The following is an 18180-nucleotide window of genomic DNA, read 5'->3' on the forward strand; positions in this document are numbered from 1 at the left end:
TTCACAAGCCTATCCTCTTATTCCAGGTCTATCCTCTTATTCACAAGCCTATCCTCTTATTCCAGGTCTATCCTCTTATTCACAAGCCTATCCTCTTATTCCAGGTCTATCCTCTTATTCAAAAGCCTGTCCTCTTATTCCAGGTCTATCCTCTTGTTCACAAGCCTATCCTCTTATTCCAGGTCTATCCTCTTGTTCACAAGCCTATCCTCTTATTCCAGGTCTATCCTCTTATTCACAAGCCTATCCTCTTATTCCAGGTCTATCCTCTTATTCACAAGCCCTGCAGGTTTCCTTTGCTTGGCAGGAGCCGGCCTGCAGCTCTTGGGGACTTGTATAGTGGACTTAGGCTCCAAACTGGCCCAGGGAACACCCCAGGCTCTCCTTTACCTCCTTTAGGAGTCTTGCCTTTACCAGTCTTGCCTTTACCTCCTCATGGGATCCTCTCAGCGCCCTGCTCCGCTTGTCCCAGAACACAACAGAACAGCTCAAATCAGCTTTCCACTAAAAAAACTGTTGGCGAAATACCGAGCAATCGGGCAAAAATAGCTGCAGCTTTCCAAAAAGCCAGAGAAAAAAGAAGAGTCTTGCACATCTAGCAAGGAGCAAGGCAGCTTCGGCGCTGACTGCACACTGCAGTTCAGGGATTGACAATACACTGGGCTTTGATGATCTGATCAGCTCTTAATTGCTTCATTGATCCCAGCTGCTGCTGCTTCAGATCAGTGGATGAAGATAAATGATGGCCTTGCATGTTGAAAGAAATGGACTCCCCACGCACTGCTGCTGCTCTGGGAGCATGGTGAGGATTAGTGTAGCATGGCTGTCCACTCTGTGGCAGTACTGCCGCAGTCCTGGAGGGGGCGCTGTGTCTGCTCTTTCTCCAGGTCTCCTTCCAGCAGCAGCATCCAAGTAGCTGGGAGAAGCTGTTCAACTGGACCAATTTATGTCACTAACGAGCTGATGTGGGTCGTTAAGACCTGAGCTGGGATGAACACTTGTAGTCACACCAGCCTCTTCGGGCACCGACTGCAAAGCCCTGGGTAAGAGATGGTTCTGGACTCGGGTTCCAGTTACTCCAGCTGTTAATGAAGAAGCCTTCAGGTCCTGGAGAAATGCAGTCTTCCAGTTATAAGCACAGAAAAACACGAGAAAGGTTACAATCGGGAGCAGCCGTTCCAACCATCTGGCCCGTGGGGGCCTGTTCCACACCCCCGCCACCCGTTGTGTAACAGAGTGCCTCCACAAGAATTTGACGTCATATTCTGACAGTGGGGTCAGCTGTGAATCCGTGCGGGTGTTCACTGTTCTTTCTGTCCATTAGGTCAGACAGTCTCAGGTTTCGGGTTTGTTGCCTCATTCGGTCCCCTGGTGTCAGTGTGGCTCTTGTCCTCTGGAGCTCTCAGCTGAGTGTGAGGAAGCACCTGGCTTCAATTACCAGGGAGAGTCATTACTTGGAGGAACGATCGATTTCTCCTCCTCGTATTCCTAACGCCAAGCAGGAGAATCACTCAGGAAGAATGTGGCTGGTGTTTTTTGTGCGTTTGGTTGTGATTGCGAGCCTATTTTTCATATTTCTCTGCTATTGGGGAAGATGGCTATTGAATTTCAGATTTAGTCTTTCATTCCACTTCTGGTACGTCAATCAGTGTAGCATTTTACATCGTCATTATACGCATGTATACAGTTTATACAGTATGCACGGTCTGGAGTTTCCACTGTGGGCCGCCTTTGTGATTTAATGCGAAAAACACCGAACAAACGCCTGCACACACCCACAGAAGCCCGGAGATCTCTGAAGCACCGATGACAAGGTACTGTATCGTTATTTCCGCTGGCGGCAACATGTTTCGCATGTGTCTTTATTGTTGAACGTTCGTTGGTTTCGTTTAGGCCTTGCGTGTGTGTGTGCGTGCGTGTGTGTGTGTGAAGCACCTTCTGTCCCGAAACGCCGCGGCAACTGAATCTTTCAGGGCTGCGTTCTCCGACATCGGTGTGGAAAGACGCCCTCTTCTGGCCACCGTAACGAGTAACGGGGAAGACTTGTTTTTTCTCTATTTCACCGCACGGGGGAGCTCTCTCCCCGCGATAGAACATGGCGAAGAAAGGTTCTTTCCCGGCGCTGCGGCTCGCCGGAAACCTGTCATTGTGTCCCGCGACCCCAGCCGCGAGCCGGCAGGTACTGTAGGCATGGGAAGGGTGTCGAGTTTCTCCCTAGTATTTTCCGAGCGGTCTTGGAGCTGGCTCTGCGGTTGTATGCCAAAGTAGCATCTCGATTCCCTTTAGTCTAGTAAGTTCAAACCCTTGTCCCTTCTAAAGTGTTCTGTTCACCCAATCAGGACATTAATGTCCCTGTTTTAAATACGGCTCTGGATGATACAGTCTAAAACCAGAAAGAAAAACTTTTCTGATTCAATTCTGGGATCAGGCGAGGGATTTAAGTTTCGTGATTACTCCTGGGGGCGGTACTATGGTGCAGTGGTCAGCATTACTGCCTCGTAGTGCTGGGGTCCAGGGTTCAATTCCAGACCTGGGGTGCTGTCTGTGTGGAGTCTGCATGTTTTCTTCGTGTTCCTGTAGGTTTCCTCCGGGTGCTCCAGTTTCCTCGCACAGTCCAGAGACATTCTGGTGGGTTAATTGGCTTCTGGGAAGACTGGCCCTGGTGTGAGTGTGTGTATGTGTGTATGTGTGTGTTTGTGTGTGCCCTGTAATGGACTGACCCTGGTGTGAGTGTGTGTGTCTGTGTCTGTGTGTGTCCTGTGATGGGCTGACCCTGGTGTACGTGTGTGTGTGTCTGTGTCTGTGTGTGTCCTGTGATGGACTGACCCTGGTGTGAGTGTGCGTGTGTCTGTGTCTGTCTGTGTCTTGTGATGGACTGACCCTGGTGTGAGTGTGTCTGTGTCTGTGTGTGTCCTGTGATGGGCTGACCCTGGTGTACGTGTGTGTGTGTCTGCGTCTGTGTGTGTCCTGTGATGGACTGACCCTGGTGTGAGTGTGCGTGTGTCTGTGTCTGTCTGTGTCTTGTGATGGACTGACCCTGGTGTGAGTGTGTCTGTGTCTGTGTGTGTCCTGTGATGGGCTGACCCTGGTGTACGTGTGTGTGTGTCTGCGTCTGTGTGTGTCCTGTGATGGACTGACCCTGGTGTGAGTGTGCGTGTGTCTGTGTCTGTCTGTGTCTTGTGATGGACTGACCCTGGTGTGAGTGTGTCTGTGTCTGTGTGTGTCCTGTGATGGACTGACCCTGGTGTACGTGTGTGTGTGTGTGTGTCTGTGTCTGTGTGTGTGTGTGTCTGTGTCTGTGTGTGTCCTGTGATGGACTGACCCTGGTGTACGTGTGTGTGTGTGTGCGTGTGTGTGTGTCTGTGTGTGTCCTGTGATGGACTGACCCTGGTGTACGTGTGTGTGTGTGTCTGCGTCTGTGTGTGTCCTGTGATGGACTGACCCTGGTGTACGTGTGTGTGTGTGTCTGCGTCTGTGTGTGTCCTGTGATGGACTGACCCTGGTGTACGTGTGTGTGTGTGTGTGTGTGCCCTGTGATGGGCTGATGTCCTGTACAGGGTGTATCCTGCCATGCGCCTGTTGCTTGTCGGGATAGACAACCCGGAATGGGATAAAGCTGATAGAAGATGAGTGGACAGTTCCTCTTGGGAATGTCTGATTGAAGTCTAGGTTAGGAATGGGCTACATGCTGGAATTTCCGACTGAGTTGTCTGGGTGGACAGATTGAAAGGGCAAGGGGTTCCTGCACATTTTATAGGGAGCCATTTCAATCTGCAGAGCTGAGTGGAACAAGTCACTATTCAATTGAGATCGATGACAAAAGTGATGTGTTCAAATACGTCCTGCATCGTTTAGAGCAAATATGTGCAAAAACCTGCTCTCTCTCAACCGGGATTATACCCCCCCAGTCCAGAGGGCCACCTCTCCTGTGATGGCAGGTCTGGGTCCTGCAGGACCCGCTGGCTGAGGGGGCAGGCCCGCGGGTCTGAGCTCCGGGTTAGAGAGCCGGTTCTGGCTCTGGCCTGCGGATCAGCCTGGACTGCTGGTAGTCAGATTAGTCCCCAGGTTAGCTCTGTGGTATCGATAAGCACATAAGAATTCGGGGTCCTGTTAGGGATGTTAGGGGTGACAGGATGACAGCGAGACAAAGCTGTAAATAAGTAATTAAGGGGATTAAAGAGAGGCATAGCATTTTTGATTTTATAAATCATCTTTAGATAATCTATGGTTTTTCACCTAAGAGCAATCCTCGCCTAGGAATCTTGTGGACAAAGCGACCATAGTGTCTCAGAAATCTTGAGGGACTAAACGCTTCTTTTACAGCGCTGCTAAAAGAGACACCTACATCTACCGAGGTACGGTTTTAGCTTCAGTGCACCAATATTTAAGAATCCTATGAAGGAAATATAAAAAGCGTTAATTTGGGCTGTTAGCCTGGAACAAAATAAATCAAAATTGCGCAGGACGCTGTCCCCCTCAGTGTCTCCTCACTTTAGCAACAGCGATGCTGCGCGAGAGCGGATCCCTGCGCTCCCATTGGCTGGCGGCGCCGTGATGCTCGGGCAGCCGCCCCGGCTCGAGCCGCGGAGGGATGGAGCGCAGCGCGCGCACACACCGGAGAGAGAGGGCGAGCGAGGCAGGGAGCGGGCGCGGGCGACTGGATGCTTTCTGGCCGCAGCGCTGTTTAAACCCACCCCGCCGCCGATAGATGCCGGATAACGACCGAGAAGCTCTTCTGTGTTTCACGTCCTCGACAGCTTAAAGCGCCTTCGACAGCGGTCCGGAGAAGCCGAGAGACATGCCTGCGGGAAGCACCGACCCCGAGTGCATCTTGAGCTACCAGGTAAAGATCGATCCAGCAGGGGAGTTGGGGGCGTCGGGACTGCGCGACCACAGACCTGCGGCGCTGGACAGGTTCTTTCTTCCCCTCTCTGTCTGTAGCGGACGGGCTCCGAGGCGCCGCCTGTGGAGTCTGTCCGCACGGACAGCGGGCCGGCGCTGTCCTGCGGCGCGCGTTTGCCATGCCGCCTGATGGGCACTCATAGTAGCACTTTCCCGTTTGGAAAGGAATAAGATACGGATGGTGACACTTCCCGGCAGTGCCCCAGCGTGGGCGGTGTTGCGTTTCCCCGTGTCTTTTCATTCGTATTTGTTTGTACTGGAGAGGCATGTACTGTGCGTTATTTATATTGCACGCACGTTGCTCATACGCACGACCTCCTTCGCCTGTCGCCGGTGAAGACAATTGCGCGAGAGCGAGAGATTTGCATACATGCTGTTTGTATGTGTATGTGTGTCTGCCTGCGTGCGTCCGCGCGTGCGGTGTTATTTATTTGCCGGCGCGCGCCGACAGCGGCACGTGCAGCAGCGTCTCTGTAGACCTTGGCCCCCTCGCGCTGAGGGGAAAGGTGACTGCGGTGGGGATCGATACCGGAGGGATGGAGTGTTCCGTCAATTTGTCTGTTTTTCGTTCTGCCCCGCGTTGGTTCTCTGTAAAGATCGTTTCTCTTTTTCATCAGGCCTACTGCATTCAGTGGGAACGTACACATTAGGTCATCATCGGTGTGCTGAGAAAAAAAACTCGGAATGTGAGGAATTAAGATGAAAAGAGCTCCGAAAGCCGACCCTCTGGTTTAGAATTCGGACATGTTGCTGGTCCAGTCGGCCCAGTCCCCCGACTGGAGCCGGTAGCCAGTCTCCACCTCAGTCGTCTTCCTCGGTGACCTTGAAGAGACATCGCTGCTCCGCTGAGACGGAGCGCTCAAACCTCAGGGACGGCTTGTCTCCCGCCGGCCTGGCCCGGCAGGGTGCGAAGTCGGGGCAGGAAGACCAGTTCCAGTGATTAGTAACGGGTCATTACCCGTTACATAACCGATCACACCGGGGTGCGCAGGGGGAGAGAGGAGCTGATCGATGTCTTCCTCGGTGAGGGAAGGACAGCGCGCGCTGCCCCCCGCGCAGGAAACCCGCTCCGACGCGGAGATCCGTTACTTTTCAAACCTGCGCGAGCTGCCCCGGGCGATTTCTAATGATAAACACTGTTATGAATATACAGAGAACTATTTTTCTCTTGTTTTTTTTATTCCGATCCATTATGGTGATTTTTAAATGATTATTACGGCTTCATAACATTATTCAATGCAATTCAATTTATTTTTATATAGCGCCTTTCACAACACGGTTGCCCCAAGGCCAGTGACCATACATTTTGTCAAGACATTCTGACCATACATTAGACGTTTTCTTGTCTGAACTGCGTTAATTCAGCAGGACATCTGTACTTTACTTTGAAAAGATCAATAACAGCTCAGCAGACAGAGCAGATGTCCCCTGCAGAGTACAGTATGTGTAGTTTAATGTATGGTACAGTACTTATCACACTTAATCAATTATATCGCAGGAGATGGGCGGCTGAGAGTACAGGTGTGGCCCTGGGTTCGAGCAGCTGGGTTGTGGTACTTTCAGGTTTTTAAACGAGTGTTAGATGAGAAAAGAAGTGTTCTGGACAAGGGGGCAGCGAATAATATAAATCAAGCGTTGTCCTGTCTGGATGTCTGGACTGGAGTGTTGACCAGGTTTACAGCTCAGCTGGGTTTACAATGACCTCAATCAGCTCGTTATTGGCTTAACGAACCCCCCCCTAGGATCAGGACTGGACACCCCGCAGACACACTGACCCCCCAGGACCAGGACTGGACACCCTGCAGACACACTGACCCCCCAGGACCAGGACTGGACACCCTGCAGACACACTGACCCCTCCAGGACCAGGACTGGACACCCTGCAGACACACTGACCCCCCCAGGACCAGGACTGGACACCCTGCAGACACACTGACCCCCCAGGACCAGGACTGGACCCCCTGCAGACACACTGACCCCTCCAGGACTATGGACTGGACACCCTGCAGACACACTGACCCCCCCAGGACCAGGACTGGACACCCTGCAGACACACTGACCCCCCAGGACCAGGACTGGTCACCCTGCAGACACACTGACCCCCCCAGGACCAGGACTGGACACCCTGCAGACACACTGACCCCTCACTCTGACAGCTCACTGGTGTCCTTGTCTAGGGGTACCCCCACACTCTGACAGCTCAATGGTGTCCCCATCAGGGGTGCCCCCCCTCTCAGTAGACGCACGGGTGTCCCCTCTTGCCAGCACACGTCTACCAGGAACTCCCAGGCAGTTAGTCAGGGGGGCTGACTGAAGGGCTGAGGGTCCGAAATCCTAATAAACCCAAAGGAGTGTGAGCCACAGGACACCAGTGGGGGCTAAGGGGTGAGCATTTAAGACTGAGGATGGGGGTACAGTACCTCTTTACACACAGGGCTGTGTGGAACAGTCCAGGCTCCTGTGAAGCGTAGTTCAGGACCCTATGCAGACGGTACAATCCGGAAGTAAGTGGAGAAGGACATCAGGGAAAGGTACAACAGGATCAGGACAGGTTGACAGACGGGGGGGTGTGACGACGGTGATCCAGTGCTCGGGGGGCATGGCGAAGGCAAACGAGTCCAAACAGTCCTAGGGGGAATCCGGGGCGCAGTCCAGGGTCCAGGAACCGGGAGATCCATCCGAGGCGAGGCAAACAAGGTTTAAATCCGGAGCGGGATCCGGAACAGGGACAGGGAATGAAACCAGGGTAACGAGGCCAGGGGCTCCGAGCCCCGGACTCAGACGGTCAGGATGCCACGAGGAAGCCTATGCCGTCAGGTCTCTCCTGGGCCCGCTGGTAGGCGGGCTTCCCAGCGTCCATCTCCCAGTGCTGAGCCAGGAGTAGCGAGAGCACCCGGCCTAGATAAGGAGGGACAAACAGAGGGCAGGGGCACAGGATCGACTCAAATACGAAAGGAGGGATCCCGATCGTGACACTGTGGGGGTCTGGAACAAGCTGCTCAGCCACGTGGTTGTGGGTGATGGCCCACGATCCTTCAGGACAGGGGTGCGCAACATTCCTCGGCTCGGCTTGCTGCTGGCAGCCTACGGATAGGAGCGGGAGCCAGCTGGCCTCTGGTTCGTGACCTCTCCCCTGCTCTTCGCAGCGTGGGGCAGTCAGAGTGTGGTGTAAGCAGGGCGTGTGGGGAGCCTGGGAAAGACCAGTGCAGACAGGTGTGAAACCGACCGCCCCCCTGACCACTGGCCCTGTCCCTCTGGGGTAAGGGCTGTGGCAGTGGGCACTACTCTCTGGAGTCTGTGAGCGGGCCCGTGGGCGTGGCACTGCCCTGCACAGCGGCAGCCTACCCTTTGCAGGATGTGGAGCAACATCAGGGGCACTGAACACAGAGACATGCTCAGGGCTGTGGTGTGCACTCAGGCTGCCCCGAACACACACTCTCTGTGGTGTCCAAGTGGCACGTAGTGTACAGCCTCTTCCTCTCTCCCACCTGTCCCTCCTTGAAGCTCAGGTCTACAAAAGACTTTGCTGCCATGGCACAGTCACATCGGCTTGGCCAAAATATTATCCCATAGCACTGAGCTTAAATTTAGAAGATCAGAGCTCTCTTTTTCCCTAACTCTCTCGCCCTCTCTCTTTCTGTGCTCTGCCCCTTACCTCTCACAACCTCTTCTCTCTCTCCCTTCTCAGCAAGATATCCCATTACTCTCACTGCTTCTGTCTGTCCTCCCCGTGTCTCCCATCCTTCTTACCACCTGTCTGCTCTCCCTGTGTCTCCCGTCCCTCTCACCTCCTGTCTGCTCTCCCTGTGTCACCTGTCCCTCTCACCTCCTGTCTGCTCTCCCTGTGTCTCCCGTCCCTCTCACCTCCTGTCTGCTCTCCCTGTGTCTCCCGTCCCTCTCACCTCCTGTCTGCTCTCCCTGTGTCTCCCGTCCCTCTCACCTCCTGTCTGCTCTCCCTGTCTCCCGTCCCTCTCACCTCCTGTCTGCTCTCCCTGTGTTACCCGTCCCTCTCACCACCTGTCTGCTCTTCCTGTGTCTCCCATCCTTCTCACCTCCTGTCAGCTCTCTATGTCTCCCATTACTCTCACTGCTTCTGTCTGCTCCCCCTGTGTCTCCCATCCCTCTCACCTCCTGTCTGCTCTCTCTGTGTCTCCCGTTACTCTCACTGCTTCTGTCTGCTTCCTCTGTGTCTCCTATCACTCTTACTGCTTGTCTACTCCCTCTGTATCTCCCATCCCCTTTCACTGCTTCTGTCTGCTTCTTTTGTATCTCCCATCCCTTCCACTGCTTCTGTCTGCTCCCCCTGTCTCCCATCCCTCTCACCTCCTGTCTGCTCTCTCTCCCATTACTCTCACTGCTTCTGTCTGCTCTTCCTGTGTCTCCCATCCTTCTCACCTCCTGTCTCTTCTCTTTGTCTCCCATTACTCCCACTGCTTCTGTCTGCTCCCCCTGTGTCTCCCATCCCTCTCACCTCCTGTCTGCTCTCTCTGTGTCTCCCATTAATCTCACTGCTTCTGTCTGCTTCCTCTGTGTCTCCTATCACTCTTACTGCTTGTCTACTCCCTCTGTGTCTCCCATCCCCTTTCACTGCTTCTGTCTGCTCCTTTTGTGTCTCCCATCCCTTCCACTACTTCTGTCTGCTCCCTCTGTGTCTCCCGTCCCTCTCACTGCCTGTCTGCGTCAGATAGTGTCTGTGTCTTTGAAGTTTAATACTGGAGAGCACAGCTGGTCATGTGATGGGATGGAAACTATTCTGGGGAGGGATTAGCATATTTAAACGTGCTGGTTCTCCAGGGCTGTCTGTATTCAAATTCAAGGAGGGGGCTCTCTCTGTTTTCTAGTGATTGTGTGTGTGTCTGTTGTGCCAGTGGTATGCCTATCTGCATTGCCAGTGTGTTCTTGTGTAGCTCTATGTGCATGTGTAACGGGTACATACATCTGTCTCTCTGCGCGTGTGTGTGTCTGCGGTGCCAGTGTGCACCTGTGCAGTGCACAAGTACAGTCTGTGGACTTGTGCCTGTGTGCCTGTCATGTGCTTCTCAGTTCCTGTGTAACTTTGTGTGCGTGTGTAAGAGGTGTAGATGTCTGTCTACCTGCGCATGTGTGCAATGTGTAGAGCTGCAGATCTCTGTTCTCACAGTGCTTGTGCAGTACACACATACACATGCTTTTGTCTTCCTGTCTTTGGGAAAACAAATTCCCATGGACTCTCATAATGTCAGTACTCACTGCTCCAGACTCTCTGAAATGTTCAGCGTCTGAATGTCAGGAGCTGTGGTCTCTGTGGGATTTTATCAGATTGTATCCCTATATTAATCATAATTCACACACTCGGATTCAAACACACAGACACACACTAATCACACTAACACACTTTCACACACCCAGATACACAATCATACTGACACAGACTCACACACACAGACACACACGATCACACTGACACAGACTCACACTAATCACAGTAACACAGACTCACACACCCAGATACACAATCATACTAACACAGACTCACACACACAGACACACACAATCACACTAACATACTCTCACATTCAAACACCCACACACACAATCACACTAACACAGACTCACACACCCAGAAAAACACGATCACACTAACACATATTCACACACAATCACACTAACGCAGACTCACACACCCAGACACACAATCACACCAACACACTCTCTCACACACACACAATCACACTAACACAGACTCACACACCCAGACACACACAATCACACTAACACATACTCTCACACAATCACACTAACGCAGACTCACACACCCAGACACACTAGTACAGACTCACACACCCAGACACACAATCACACCAACACACACTCTCACACACAATAACACTAACAGACTCACACACCCAGACACACTAGTACAGACTCACACACCCAGACACACAATCACACCAACACACTCTCTCACACACACACAATCACACTAACACAGACTCACACACCCAGACACACAATCACACCAACACACTCTCTCACACACCCAATCACACTAACACAGACTCACACACCCAGACACACAATCACACTAACACATACTCTCACACACACACAATCACACTAACACAGATTCACACACCCAGACACACTAGTACAGACTCACACACCCAGACACACAATCACACTAACACATACTCTCACACACAGACAATCAGACTAACACAGACTCACACACCCAGACACACTAGTACAGACTCACACACCCAGACACACAATCACACTAACACATACTCTCACACACAATCAGACTAACATAGACTGACACACACAATCACACTAACGCAGACTCACACACCCAGACACACAATCACACCAACACACTCTCTCACACACACAATCACACTAACACATACTCTCACACACACACAATCACACTAACACAGACTCACACACCCAGACACACTAGTACAGACTCACACACCCAGACACACAATCACACTAACACATACTCTCACACACAATCAGACTAACACAGACTGACACACCCAGACACACACAATCACACTAACACAGACTCACACACCCAGACACACAATCACACCAACACACTGTATCACACACACAATCACACTAAAACAGACTCACACACCCAGCCACACAATCACACTAACACATACTCTCACACACACGCAATCACACTAACACAGACTCACACACCCAGACACACTAGTACAGACTCACACACCCAGACACACAATCACACTAACACATACTCTCACACGCAGACAATCAGACTAACACAGACTGACACACCCAGACACACACAATCACACTAACACAGACTCACACACCCAGACACACAATCACACCAACACACTCTCACACACACACAATCACATTAACACAGACTCACACAATCACACTAACACAGACTGACACACCCAGACACACACGATCACACTAACACACAGTCACACGTCCAGACACACAATCACATTAACACACACTCTCACACTCACACAGCGATACGTAGGCACTCTCACGATCAGAGATGTGCGCAGTAATTAGTGCTGCGGAGCTGCTGTTTCTGCCTGACCTGTGCACAAGTGACATGACATCGCGTGACTGTAGTGTTACTTATTCATGCACTTAGCACGTGCAGCTCGTCAGCTTTCCCCTTTCCTGGAGGTGAACAAGCATCGTGTCTCCTTGCTATAGAAGCCCTCTGCTGCCACGGCTGGCACTCCTGGCTCAGGCGCAGTCCCGCCGTCGGCCTGGAAGACACGGGCGAGATCTCGGCCGCGGTAACCGCACTGGCGCGGCGCGGAGGCCTCTCCAGTTACCGCGCGCGGGGGGCCTCGGCCAGGGCCGTGAATTATTGATCAGGTGAATGAGGAGGGAGTGCGCAGCAGGAGTGAGTCAGGCTCCCTGGAGCAGAGTCTTCTCCGGGCTGTCGGAGAGGCAGCAGGGACTCCTCTCTCCCCCACTCTCCCTCCTCTCCCTCCTCTCCCTCCTCTCTCTGCTCCCCTGTCCAATCGCAATTTCTCTTCAGATTCACAGGGCTTCGTGGGCATGACTGAAGAATTACAGTGCTTCCAAAGCAGAAACGATCAACATGACATTTAGAGACATCACCGAAACCATTACCGATCTCTCTACACCTCTCCACATCCCTCTGTCTCTGCTCCTCTCACTCTCTCCTCTCTCTGCTTCTCTCTCTCCTCTCTCTACTCTTCTACCCCAACGTCTCTCTGCCCTTCTCCCCTTACTTCTCTGCTCCTCTCCTGCTTCTCCCCCACCTTTCTGTGCTCCTCTCAGCTCTCTGCTCCTCTCCCCCTTCTCCCTGCTCCTCTCCCCCTTCTCCCTGCTCCTCTCCCTCTGCATCGTCTCCCTGTCCCTCTCAGCTTGTCGGCAGGCTGGACTGGGAGCTGCAGATGCCCACCCGTGGCACCACAGCCAGACGCCTGAGCGGCACGTTGCGAAATTCACCACGGTAAATCCGGCTGAGGCAGTTTTCCCATCCCTCTGCCCTGCCGGCAGTGTGCCAGCCTCCCCCCTGGAGAGGTCTGCCCATGACAGGACTCCTTTATTCCAAGAGGGTCCGGCAGGGCAGGCTGTCAGGAACATGTGGCAGGTGGTGCTGAGCGCACAGGGGGGGAGGGGGGGTTGTCAGCCCGGAGTCTCAGAGCCGAAAAAGACAGGAGGGAAGAGAATCAGTGACCTCAGGCTGGGGGATTTCAGTGCTGGAGGAATGAGGAAAGATTCATGGTTAAAGCAACATAAAGAGGTAAATACTGAGCCGGTAAACTGCATCTGAAAAGTGCCTTTCATTCCAAATCACAAAAGGATCTCTGAGCTCTTTGCACCAAAGCCTCAGTGCACAGCAGCGCAGGAGAGAGAAACTGCTGCTCCTGGTGGATTGAGGGGGAACGTTAGGAAAGGGTGTCTACAGCAGTCAGGTGTGTACAGGGTGTGTGTGTGTGAATTCAGCACTGATAGTGACAGGGGAGAGACAGCAGTGACACTGATAGTGACAACAGCAGTCAGGTGTGTACAGAGTGTGTGTGTGTGTGAATTCAGCACTGATAGTGACAGGAGAGAGACAACAGTGACACTGATAGTGTCTACAGCAGTCAGGTGTGTACAGAGTGTGTGAATTCAGCATTGATAGTGACAGGAGAGAGACAGCAGTGACACTGACAGCGTCTACAGCAGTCAGGTGTGTACAGAGTGTCTGTGTGTGAATTCAGCACTGATAGTGACAGGAGAGAAACAGCAGTGACACTGACAGCGTCTACAGCAGTCAGGTGTGCACAGAGTGTCTATGTGTGAATTCAGTTATTACTGTCTATGATAATGAAAGGAGAGAGACAGTTGTACTTTGGAGCTTCACTGTGTTAGTGTGACTGAAATGAGACATGTAATTAATTATATTCAGATTCCAAGTGTAAAGATTTCAGTTTTTACAGAGAACGGCAGGAGTTTTAAGTCTTACATGATGACCCCATATAAACCAGTGTGTTTCTCCTGAGCCCAGGCCTTGCTGTGAAGTTGCTAGGCAAGCGCTGCAGGCAGACAGATGTTACCTCTCAGCAGGAAATGGAAAATCGATTCTCCCGACGCACTCTGATGAATCAGTAGCTAAGTGATGTTAGGGCTCCCTGGCAGCACAAGTGCACTTTGTGCGTTTTTAATTAGAGAAAATGTTTTAAACTAGTGTAGGATGGAGAGCATGGTGGTGGTGGTGGGGAGGTTAAAGAATCATTACTCTCATACAATTATGAGGCATGCAGTCGCGTTCCTGAGTGAGCTGCCAGATCAAGAGCACAGTAAGTGTCCAGCAGAGGTGACCAAACCAGGGAGAGACATTGCTGGGGAAGAGAGAGGGGGAGGTGGGGGTGCTGAGCTACATTGGCCTCTGAACCCTGTCTCCTGAAGACACCAGTCTCTCTCACTGCATCCTTCTCAAGCGCCCATAAGAAAGAAAACCCCACAACATATTCAGCTTAGATCTAAAAAGTTGGGCTGAAAGTAGGATTACAGTTGAGGATGAAGGTAGAGGTAGATGCTCCACTTGGTGCACTGGACAGCCAGAAGGACATAGTTAGCTCCAGTCTGGGCTGGGCCACTTGCTTGTGGCCAGGAACTCCCAGGAGGGGAGTATCTGTTTGGCTGATCACTAACAGCGAGGGGGATTGGTTGGAATCATGTAGGGGTGTAGCCAAGGGAAGAGATCCCAATGCATGGGTGGGGTCTATATGGGCTTATATCAGCAGGAGGTTGGGCTGATGAAGGGTGGAGTCTGAGGGGGTGGGGCTGATAAAAGGTGGAGTCAGGGGGGGTTGGGCTGATGAAGGGTGAAATCAGAGGGCGTGGGGCTGATAAAGGGTGGAGTCAGAGGGGGTGGGGCTGATAAAGGGTGGAATTAGAGGGGGTGGGGCTGATAAAGGGTGGAGTCAGGGGGGGTTGGGCTGATGAAGGGTGAAATCAGAGGGCGTGGGGCTGATAAAGGGTGGAGTCAGAGGGGGTGGGGCTGATAAAGGGTGGAATTAGAGGGGGTGGGGCTGATAAAGGGTGGAGTCAGAGGGGGTGGGGCTGATAAAGGGTGGAATTAGAGGGGGTGGGGCTGATAAAGGGTGGAGTCAGAGGGGGTGGGGTTGATAAAGGGTTGAGTCAGAGGGGTGGGGCTGATAAAGGGTGGAATTAGAGGGGGTGGGGCTGATGAAGGGTGGAGTCAGAGGGGGTGGGGTTGATGAAGGGTGGAGTCAGAGGGGGTGGGGTTGATGAAGGGTGGAGTCAGAGGGGGTGGGGCTGATAAAGGGTGGAGTCAGAGGGGGTGGGGCTGATGAAGGGTGGTCAGAGGGGGTGGGGCTGATGAAGAGTGGAGTCAGGGGGGTTGGGGCTGATGAAGATGATAAAAGGTGGATATAGGAGTGGAGACAGTGGGAGGTGGAGTCGATACAGGGTGGAGTCTGTAAGGTTACAAACAAGAAGAGCCCATTTGGCCCATCTAGATGGTCTTGGGGTGGAGCCTATAAGGATGGAGGCAATGGAAGTTTGAGTAAATCGTCTGTGTTTTCTTAGTCTGTTAATAAGTATTGGATGGAAAATGTAAGTCACAAATCCAAAAAAAGCAGGAACTAAACTAGTGACTTCATCATGACTCCTGCTTGACAGAAGCCAAATGGAGGAACTAAAATGCTTCTTAAATTGCCCCTTAGGAATGAATAAAGTATTTGGAATTGAATTAAAGGTGCCTGTGTCCCTGAGTGTGCAGTGCACGGATGGATTACATCACCTCAGCTGTTCGAAGCCTGTCAGAGAGCACTCCGCTCTCCAGCGGGTCCTCTGTGCTCAGTCTGGCTGGAGAGATTAGAGAACCGCTGTCTGGTTAGAGACAGAATACAGGGAGCTGCTGATCAGCAGCTCAGAGCTCATACAGTGACTCTGCAAGATTGGAGGACAGAATTCAGAATTTCTGTACTAGTTTTCCTCGGAAACGTTGATTTCTGGGGTTGATAAAGGGTGTGACATATGTGCTCCCATGTTTTGGGACGTGTGAAAAGCTTGCAGCTAGATTCTAGGGACGTGCACTATTGAAGCGTATCACCCATTGGCCTCAGATCACTGAGGATCTACAGTTCTTACAGTAGTACAGCAGCACATACAGTACTTTTCTTTAAACACATTCTTTATATCTCATATTCTTTAAAAGGAGAGCTGGTGGCGGCACAGTGGGGTGGAACACAGCCTGGGTCATGCGTACGATTCCATCCCAGGGCACTTGTCTGTGTGGAGCTTGCATGTTCCTCCCCATCAGTGATCAGCTGGTGAAAAGTGTGAAGGCAGGAGGGAGACAGAGGACAACAGGAAGAGCCCTGCGAATTTGCGAGAGAGAGAGAGAGAGAGAGAGAGAGAGAGAGAGAGAGAGAGAGACTCTGAGCTCCACGCTCACAGCTAAGGCGACAGGTTGATGGACTCCCCAGGGGGTGAACAGGAGGAGAGAGGGAAGAGGCAGAAGGAGGAAGGGAAGCTGTTTATTGAGAGCAGAGAGTTGAGATTTTCCAGTCTCCCCTCCTGGCCGTGTCCTGTTAGACAGGGCTGGAGTGTCTCCAGACACTGGTTCGCCTCTCAGTAAGGTAAGACACAGGTTTTGCATGTATGATTGAGTAACTGTCCAGCTGTGGGCTTCTGTATTGGCAGCCTCTAGGCCCCAAGTGTGGCTGTTGTCCATTTCCTAAGTACGGCTGACCTTGGTTCCTGACTTGAGCTTTTTTAACCACCCCTCCTGAACGAGCTGTAATCTGGGCACTGGAGTGATCCGGCTCGCTGGGGGGGCTCAGTTTCGGTGCTCAGGTTTGTCACAGTGCTAATGGTTCAGCCTGGACTGTGTCCGCCAGAAACCCAGTCTTTCCCGTGGTGTGGATCCTTTATTTTCTGAGGAAGGGGATAAAGCACAATCTGAGCTCAGGAGAAGCTCGGACTCACTGTGATGTAGGACCAGAGCAGCTGCACCTGCCCGGCTGTGGGCTTCACAGTGACAGGCAGGCAGACAGGCAGACAGGCATGAGGAGAGAATCAGAGACAGATGAATAGGCAGACAGACAGGCAGACAGGCATGAGGAGAGAATCAGAGACAGATGAATAGGCAGACAGGCAGACAGACAGGCATGAGGAGAGAATCAGAGGCAGATGAATAGGCAGACAGGCAGACAGACAGGCATGAGGAGAGAATCAGAGGCAGATGAATAGGCAGACAGGCAGACAGACAGGCAGATGGAGAGAATCAGAGACAGATGAATAGGCAGACAGACAGGCAGACAGGCATGAGGAGAGAATCAGAGACAGATGAATAGGCAGACAGACAGGCAGGCAGATGGAGAGAATCAGAGACAGATGAATAGGCAGACAGAGGCAGACAGACAGGCAGAGAAACACAGATGCAGAACACTTTTAGAAACTGGGTGTCACTCTGCTCTGTTCAGCTTGGGGTTTCTTGCAGTGTATTTTCCTGGAAGAGAAGAAATCTCCGCAGCAGCCCTGACCCCCCAGAGAGCTCTGACTCCGCGGGTCGAGACTGGGGCCCACTCAGACTCCAGCTGCTTCACTTCAGCACCTCCAAACTGTCAGCCTTTTATTAGTGTTACACAAAATGGTTTTGAGGAAATTCTAAAAATATTCACTTTTCCCTTCCACGCTCGTGTGGCCTCCCGGCTCCGTTTCCACTCCGAAACTCTTTCCGATGACGTTCCGTCAGCAGGGTGGCTGTGGAAGGAGGTCCGTGCGGATCCGTACTGCAGCCCAGAGGGAAGGCAGTGTGTGCGCAGGCATGTGGGGGTGTTGTCATGGCAGAGAGACTGCTCCGCCGATCTCACTCGCCTGCCTGCAGCAGGACCACACTGCTCTCCAACTGAGTGTGTGTGTTCACCCCTCTGTGTGAGTCTGTGTGTGTACCCCTGTGTGTGTCCGTGTGTGTGTGTGCCCTTGTGTGTGTGTCTGTCTGTCTGTGTGTGTGTTTACCTCTGTGTGAGTCTGTGTGTGAACCCCTGTGTGTGTGTCCGTGTCTGTGTGTGTGTGTCTGTTTGTGTGTGTGCCCCTGTGTATGTGTGTTTACCTCTATGTGAGTCTGTGTGTGAACCCTTGTTGTGTGTGTGTGTGTGTGTGTGTGTGTGTGTGTGTGTGTGTGCCCCTGTGTGTGGATATGTTTGCACCCATGTGTATGGATGTGTATGCACACCCTTGTGTGTACAGTACATTGTGTGTCAGTGCATTCTTATGCCTGTGTGTGTGAGTTGTGATCCC

The 18180-nt window shown here is 52.3% G+C and overlaps 1 protein-coding gene across 2 annotated transcripts in view; it reads left to right on the forward strand.

The window, feature by feature from the left end:
* The first annotated feature begins 4546 nt into the window (after positions 1 to 4546).
* slc4a8 (solute carrier family 4 member 8) overlaps positions 4547 to 18180 on the forward strand; it is a 52784-nt gene continuing 39150 nt past the window's right edge. Inside the window, exon 1 of one of the 2 annotated variants that reach the window (XM_069187058.1) lies at positions 4547 to 4843. In XM_069187058.1, the coding sequence (XP_069043159.1) occupies positions 4799 to 4843 (45 nt within the window). In that variant the 5' untranslated portion in view covers positions 4547 to 4798. The remainder of the gene's footprint in view (positions 4844 to 18180) is intronic. The other variant, XM_069187060.1, reaches the window with a different exon arrangement.

The sequence above is a fragment of the Lepisosteus oculatus genome, chromosome 1, assembly GCF_040954835.1.
Source record: "Lepisosteus oculatus isolate fLepOcu1 chromosome 1, fLepOcu1.hap2, whole genome shotgun sequence".
Classification (NCBI taxonomy): Eukaryota; Metazoa; Chordata; class Actinopteri; order Semionotiformes; family Lepisosteidae; genus Lepisosteus; species Lepisosteus oculatus.